Source organism: Cystoisospora suis, assembly GCF_002600585.1.
Source record: "Cystoisospora suis strain Wien I chromosome Unknown contig_5230, whole genome shotgun sequence".
NCBI lineage: Eukaryota > Apicomplexa > Conoidasida > Eucoccidiorida > Sarcocystidae > Cystoisospora > Cystoisospora suis.
This window is the reverse complement of record NW_027158021.1, coordinates 7,468-15,183: the sequence shown is the minus strand read 5'-3', so window position 1 is coordinate 15,183 and position 7,716 is coordinate 7,468. Positions and strand designations below refer to the sequence as shown.

The 7,716-nt window shown below is 50.0% G+C and overlaps 1 protein-coding gene across 1 annotated transcript; it reads left to right on the top strand.

Moving 5' to 3' along the window:
• Nucleotides 1–4,726: 4,726 nt before the first annotated feature.
• On the top strand, nucleotides 4,727–7,457 carry CSUI_009012 (srs domain-containing protein). The gene has a single exon (XM_068069131.1). It carries the CDS (start codon nucleotides 4,908–4,910, stop codon nucleotides 6,015–6,017), a length of 1,110 nt encoding a protein of 369 aa, XP_067918893.1. The 5' UTR covers nucleotides 4,727–4,907; the 3' UTR covers nucleotides 6,018–7,457.
• Nucleotides 7,458–7,716: the final 259 nt, after the last annotated feature.

Below are 7,716 nucleotides of genomic sequence, written 5' to 3'. Positions count from 1 at the left end.
TACAGATACGTGTATCCTCTCTCGATCACTACCTACCCTAGATTACTTTCCTCGCTTGTTTTCTTCACTGTAATCAATCCTCTACATACTCGAACTATGAACACGTCCTGTAGTTCCATGGATTTTCGCCTGCATGCATGCACGGGCGCTCATCCTTCTCCATGTGCAAGACCAGTTGGCTTTCCCCTAGCTCCCGGATGATCACTTGCTATCTACACAGTCCATCCTAGCAGAAAAGAGGACTGAGACAGAAGAACAGTTGAACTGAGTAAATAGGATCGCGAACATATCTCTCCGATCCGAATAGTGGTGTCAGGGTGAAGATAGGAGTCTTTCTCTCTCCGAGAGGAGACAGGTTGTATCGGTGCAGTTCAGCTCAGTCTCCTTCATGCAACCTCTGTTTGCTTCCACGTTTTCTTATGCTCTTTCTTTCTCTTTCGCAAGGTCCTCCGCGGTCTTTTTTGTTGAAACGACGTTATCGATGAATCAGCCGGCACATGTTCCTTGTCACACTGGGATAGACGTGCAGGTAGCGGATCGAGGTAAGGGAAGAGAGACACGGACAGAGTGACGAGGATGTACCTCTTGAATATTCTGGTAGGAGACAAGAACGTTTTCCGTACAAGCTAGAGGAGAAATGATTGCAAAAGAGCTTCAGAAACCCCGGCTTGCCCTATAAGAAAACTAGTGGTACAAGAGCAGGTCTTCGTGTTAGATGTTTAGTCTTCAGGTTCTCAATCTTTTCTATCCCTGCTTCTTCGGTGCATCACGTAACACGGACATGGCAATCTTCGTTGGAATGGAAAAGATAACCCGATACTTGCTTTCCTTTATCTCTTGTGACGTCAGTGAGATGAGTCAATGCGACAGTTGAGAGAAAAAGGCAAAGCAGTACACTTTCTCTCTTTCTTTCTTCCCTCTCTTCTCGGCCTTCTTTCCTCTTTTTCAATTCCATTTTTCCAAGGTTTCTTCTCACTTCATGGCTATTGTTGTCTCCTGCGAGGACTGTTCTCAGTTTCTTGCAACAGATTCAGGAAGTCTCCGAAGAGACGGGATTGAGAGAGTTAACTGTGCTTTTATAAGATGGGGCCCTGGCGTTGGACAGGGGACGCGTGCGGAATATAAGAACCTGCTTCCAAAGAGTTTTCCCGTACATTCGGGTAGTCGCTGAAGCTCTACGCACGTACGTGTAGAGAATTATGAGTACGTTCATGATTCCGTCTCTTTCTTTGTTCTGTGGTGCTGTGCAAAGATAGACACTATCAATCTGTTTTCCCCCGGAACGTGACTCCGGGATGAAATTTCGTGGACTATCGAGGGGTGAAGAGTCTCGGTCTACGCCCCTCCCTTCATCCTACGACATCCTCTACCCCGGTACGTACATATATATATATATATACATACGTGCGCATGTATGTTAAGACACATCTGTATCCAGTTTGCGCCAGTGTTTACGTAGGTGGTGTGTGCTTAACGGATGTCTATGTGTCGTGTGTAAGTGTCCGTACAAACCTATTGAAAGGGTCTATTACCTTTCAGTCTTTCAAGTGTATACACATCTGACGGAAAAAGAACTGAGTCATCGCCTCACTGTTGTAGAGACAAGCGCCTGGGTAAGGCTGCTCTAGTCGTTTTGTGGCGTTTTGTCTTCGCTTGAGGCAGTCTAAAGAAGTCGCCTGCTCTCTTCTACTCGCTTCTTGGCGTATTCATCGTCAGTCTACTTCCTCCTTTCTATGTAAATCTATCTACCTATCCGTGTATAGAGGCCCAACAAGACACTTGCCCTGTACTGTGATGCACGTATGCTCTTGAAAGAGGGAGCGAGTTGCTCGTCCGGGAGAAAACGAGAAGACAGGAAAAGAAAGGAAGTAGTAGGGAATGAAGTGCGTGAAGCCACCAAACCCAGAGACTCTGAGAAGTTTGACCGAGTTAAAAGAAGGTAACTTGGAGCCCAAAAGACAGAAACGAGAAGAGAACGTTTCAATTCAAAAAAGAAGCAAAATAAGGACGTAAACCAGATTTTTTTCGAGTGCGTGTGCACCGCAAACAAAAAGTATAGTGTATATACACCTGAGGAGAACAAGACAGAAAGCTTACAGTTTGCTGTTGTTCGCCAGTTTCCCCCCAACCAAACAAAGTCATAACTACAGAGAATCTCACCTTTTCTTCCACTCAGAAAGAGACGCAAGAAAAGGTGAGAAGAGAAAAGGAAGAAGAATCTCGCCGTCAAAGAGGAGAGGGATCATGTTTCGTAGCTAATACAGTTTCTTTTCTCTATCGAGAAAGAAGTCTCCTACTGTGACGGAAAGATGACCAAGGAAGGAAAAACGAGGTTATCCTTGACTGTGCAATTCCACGGGCTTCGTATGCACCTTTCTATCTAGGTACGTGTATCGACGACCCAAAAAATACTCCTGTAGAAAAAGAATGTGATGATGAGAACACAGCAACAAAACTACACACGCCAAAGGTGCTTTCTTCATTTCTTTCTTGAAACGCGTTCCTGCTTGCATATCTCTCTCCTCTAAACAAATGTCTTCTCCCCGTCTTCAAAGACGCTTGCAAAAAGGCTACCTGAAACGAAGCAAGCCAGTGGAGCAAACCTCGCTCAGTTGTCGGTGGGAGAGAAAGACAGTGACAGGAGAGACAACGCGGCAGATGCTTCCCGTTCACCTTCTTCGGTTGTGACACGAGTCTTAGACGCGCAATGAGAAGACTAAGCTGAGGTGTCCCCCTTCAGTGTTAACCTGAACCCTACCGCTCAGCAGCTCTCATACAAACCGGGGGAATGCTATTTTCACTTCTCCAGGACGTACCTTTCAACCTCGTAAGAAATCTAAACTTATCCATGTGTATGCATAGTTGTGTATCTACATGTCTGTCAGTAGACCGATCACTGTCGAGATGCAAACGGGCCAGCTTAAACTTACCTAGAGCCACAAAAACCACATAGCTGCTTTCTAAGTGAAAGATGAATTTTGGCCTGCGCGGCCAGTCCTTTTCAGCTTTCCCCACAGAAAAGCTCGTTGCTGGTTTGGAAGCCACCCGTGTCCATGTACACCAGAGCGAAGGTTGTTTTGAGGTGCGGAGTAACAAAGACTGAGGAAGGCTTCCCCAGAGTGTGAGTTTAGCACGAGAACGACAGTCAGTCCTTTTTCGAATGGAATTTGCGCCCCTCAAACTAGGGGGTGGAGTCGTATGAAGGAATACTCGCACGATGCCCCGTCGCCGAGAGAAGATGCTGGGAAGCAAAAAGACAGTGTGAGGGCGACAAAACTCTAGGCACTTCGCGCCTGGGCCTGTTGAGGCGTTTCCGTGCTTGAGCTGGTCCGAGTTGTGGTATCGGAGAGAATTCCAGGAATGGCAGTCCGTGTGAGACCTCATGTAAAGGTTTCGTAGTAAACTCCTGCGACAACATATATAACGGTTCGACCTCACTGCTCTCCTCAGTGAGGAACGTTCTCGCTGAACGGGTTCGAGAGCTGCTGATGCTGCCCAAGTACAGTTTTCGCAACTCACGCTATGGGTAGCGTAATGTTTGTGCCTACAGGTCTACATTTGAGTCATGTTATAGTAGGGGCTGATAGCTAATCGCAGGAGTTCGGCATTCTCTATCACCTCTACTCACGGACGTGACAGTGTTCGGATGAAGTTTTGAGGGAAGCAGCCATCCTTCAGTCTCAGTCCGTCTTTGCAAGACATCAGCCAGGTCTCATGCTGTCTCTCGAGGTGATTCTACGCGAGAAATGAGGCTTTCGACTACGACGACTTCTGGGAACTTCGACAGGACCAACGCGAGTGCGGGCTGGCTTCTTGGAGCGGGGGGGGGAGTTGCTCGTAGCTTCAGTGGCGCACTCGCTTAGACGCTTGTCGGGAAATTCGAGGGCTTGGGTTGAGTAACTCAATTCGTCGGATGCCTCAGCGCACGCAGACAACTGAGGTTATCTCACTGGGCGGCGCATCTGCACTCAGATCGGACTAAACTATTCTTGTAACAATACAGAATGTGTGGGCCTCTGCTGTTTGTCAGAGAGATGCGTTTACTGTCCTGTGCGAAGGTTTTTTCGTCGTACGGCGCTACCAGGTATCGCTGAGGAGTCAACAGTGTAGCTTGGGCACCCGCTACTTTCATCTAATCGCTCCATGGGAGAAGTCAACTTCATAGGCAGTAGTCAATGCTACTGCTGCTACTACTCGAATGCACTGGCTTTGACGTCATTGCTTCGAGGGAGGAGGCGCAACTCGTGTGCACGAGGAATGAAGGCCGTTCGTGGGGTCAAGAGCGCTGATTCGCAATGACAAGAAGCCTCCACACGGAGATGCAGGGTGCTGCCAAGCGAACCTCGGGTCGCTTGGCAGCACCCTGCCAACGCTTCACCGGTCAAGAAGGAATCTCCCGCACGCGGTTTTATTTGGCAGGCAGCCACTAGCGCAGTAGCAGTGGATGCAGCTGATCCTATTAAAAGAAGGAATTGCCTTTTCTACCTTCAAATACCCCATTCAGAAGAGTAATTGCGTAAATGCTGCGGAATACGCGACCCGCAACTCATCTGTTCTGCTCCTGTGGTGGACGGCCAGCGCCGCCGTCGCGAGTGGGGTCGCGTTCCCACCAGCAAGGACTCAGCGCTGAATAGCGGACGAGTAAGCCCTTGTGGACTAGCGCTGGAAGCCATCAGACCACGTCCCCACAGCTGCTACTTCCCTTGTCACCGGTTACCACCGGCGGGGCTGGGCGGGCTCTGACGGACCAGGAGGTGGTGTGGAATCCCATCAGAAATGAGTTTTGTGTCTGTGCAGTGAGCTCATCTGCTGTTTGGTGTAGAGTGCTCGGAATTCTGGAGTCATTGCAGCACTGTTTTACCTGGAGTTGTTCTGCGCAGGGCTCCCCGCTGTCACGATAGATAGCCATGGCTTCTTGCGACGTGTGTCACGTAGGTCGGCCCCTGGGCAGGACAACCGGCAAAGGCCGACTGGCAAGGCGAAATCTGTGGCTCTTAGCGTGTGCCGGCGCTTCTATTCTTCTGTTATCTTCACCGGTGTGTGCACTGCGCGACCGTGGAGGCACTGGTCTCCGGGCCAAACAAGACAAGCCATCCCAGGCAACGGAGGTGACGGATGCAGTCTGTACGGGAAGTGAAGAAAAAGATTTTACCGCCACGTTGTCTGAGTCGAAGCAGAAGGTGAGTCTCCAGTGTCCTGGAGCTGAGGTCCCCGTCGTGCCAGACCTGACAAAGGGATGGGTGTGCTCAAAAGATACCCAGGATTTGGCAACGTGCAAAACGCCGACTGCGGCCGATGCCAAGGGGAATAGCAATAATGCAGTCAGTTTGTCGGTGTTAATGGGTGGGACAGAGGCCTCGCCGGTCAATTGGGTGGACATTACGCCTACTGAACCAAGGGAAGCAAAGAAGTATCAGCTGAGCCTCCCCAGCGCACCTCTACCCTTGCTGGATAGCAAATTTATTACAGGGTGTGGGCCAGCGGCATCTAGAGAAGAAAAGAAAAAGTGTAAACTGACAGTGACTGTTGAAGCGAGGAAATCAGCTGCAGCGGGTCAGACTGTGTACTGTGCCTACGGTAAGACGAGCAATGAAGCCAAGCCAGCTGTCACCATGACTCAGCAGAACAACACGATGACCCTGACCTGCGGCAACGAGACAACTACAGCAGTGCACCCGACCGACTATACGACGGACTACTGCACAGACGATTTAGTGGATGGCCAGTGCAAGAAAGAGAAGTTTACCACCTTGATTCCAGGATTCCAATCGGCTTGGTGGACTGANNCTCGAGAGCACTTCCCGGATTCGGCGAAGACGATTCATCTCGGCTGCCTCTACACACCGCCAGAAACTGCTAAAGCTCAGGGTGCACAAGCAACTAACCAGAATTTGTGCAAGGTCGACGTGGTCATTAGCGCGAAGGAGAGCTCGGCGTCGGGCAGAACAGCTGCAGCTCTGTCGGAGCTCACTGTGGGAGCAGTAGTTCTGAGTGTGTCCTTCCTTGTGTGGTTGTAAGCTGATTCTTGTCTCTTTCTTTTACATAAGAAGAGAAAGGATCGGTACATGTAGACACACCACCACCCTCGACGCGGGCGGCACTCGCCCTAGAGACGTCGAAGTTGTAGCCATGCCGTTGACGCACGGGCGTGGTCACCTGCTTTCGGTGGTGATTAACAAAGGGGAGAGCTGCCACAGGTACAGGTGCTTTTTCTCTCTTCCGCGGCAGCAACCGTGTTCTGTGGTGAAGGAAAAGCCACTGGACTTGTAGGGACGAGAAAACCCCTTTTGGGGGGAGTAAGCTCTTGGTCTACCCGAATAGCACGGCCCTGTCAGGCTGTGGCATCCACGATATCGCCGCTGCGCAGGGCGGAAGAGGGAGGCGGCTGAAGGGAGTGTCAAGAGGCGACGTCTGTAGACATGGGGAGCTTCCATGTGCCCAACTGGGAAGGCGAGTGACTGGCTTTTCGAGCGCTTGCGGAAGACCATAACCGAGAGAAGATCTCGGAGAGGAAAAAGAAGAGATTCTTGTTTCTAAGTCGCCCACCTGCGGCCCTCTTCTCTTCTGAGCCGGACGTGGGGATGCCTGTGTAAGAAGCCAAGCAATCTGCGCCGAGAGCTAACGGATCTTGGCGGGGGGGTTTTGATAGGAGCTTCTATACAGTGGCACTCTTGAGTCAAGAGTGCCTTTCAGTTCAATATCTCTTGTTCAAAAGCGTTTGTCGCAGCCATGCCGCGGTTTTCTCATGATGCCCCCACGGTGGTGTGCGGCGTGTTTCTATCCCTTCAAGACACGGCTAGCTTCAAAGCTTCAGCCTGTACACAGGATATAGAGCTATGTACGTGTGCAGGCATGCATATGTCTCCGTAGTAATTCATCAATGTAGCAGTGCGGGCAGCAATGAACGACTGTGTGGCAGTCCGTCCGGTGAGAGGGCTTGGCGTGAAATTTTTCGACGGCGTGCCCTGGCGAGTTTAGGTTTGCATTTCTAGCCCTCCATGCAGTGTTCGATTTTCTGAACTTCAGTGAATCGTTTTGATTATCAGTTGGGAGACAATGGAGAGAAACTTTTGGGGCTTTCTTGTTGAATCGACGCTGTCGATGGATCAACCGGCACCCTGTCTCCTTTCACATTGTTATAGACGTGCAGCTAGCTGATCGAGGGAAGCACGGATAGAGACACGAACAGAGTAACGAGGATGTCCCCTCTGGAGCTTCTGGTTGGAGAGGAGAACGCTTTACATAAACAGAAGAAATGACAGGGAAGAAAAAAGTCGAGGAAAAGGAATGAGTGGAAGAGAGCTTTAAAAAGTCCCGGCATCCACTAAAAGAAAAGAAGTGATACAGGAGCACGCTCACATGTTCCGTGATCGGCCGGCCTCGAGGTTTTCAATCTTCAATTTGCTTTCTCCGATGCATAGGGTAAGAACGACATGGAGGTTTCCTCTAGGAAGAAGAAGCATGAGGTGAAACCTGCTTTCAGTTGACTTTAGTGGGACGAAGAAGGATTAAGAACGAGGAAAAAAGAAAAAGGGAAAAAGTCTACACTTTCAGGCTGTCTTCCTTGTCTCTCTACTGGCTCTTCTTTCCTCTTTTCTCTCTCTGCGTCTCCTTTATTCCGACGTTTCTTCTCACTCCATGGCGATGCCTCTCTCCAGATAAAACTCTTTCCGTCGTTTTGTTGCAAAAGATTCGAAAGGACACAAGATTGGGAGA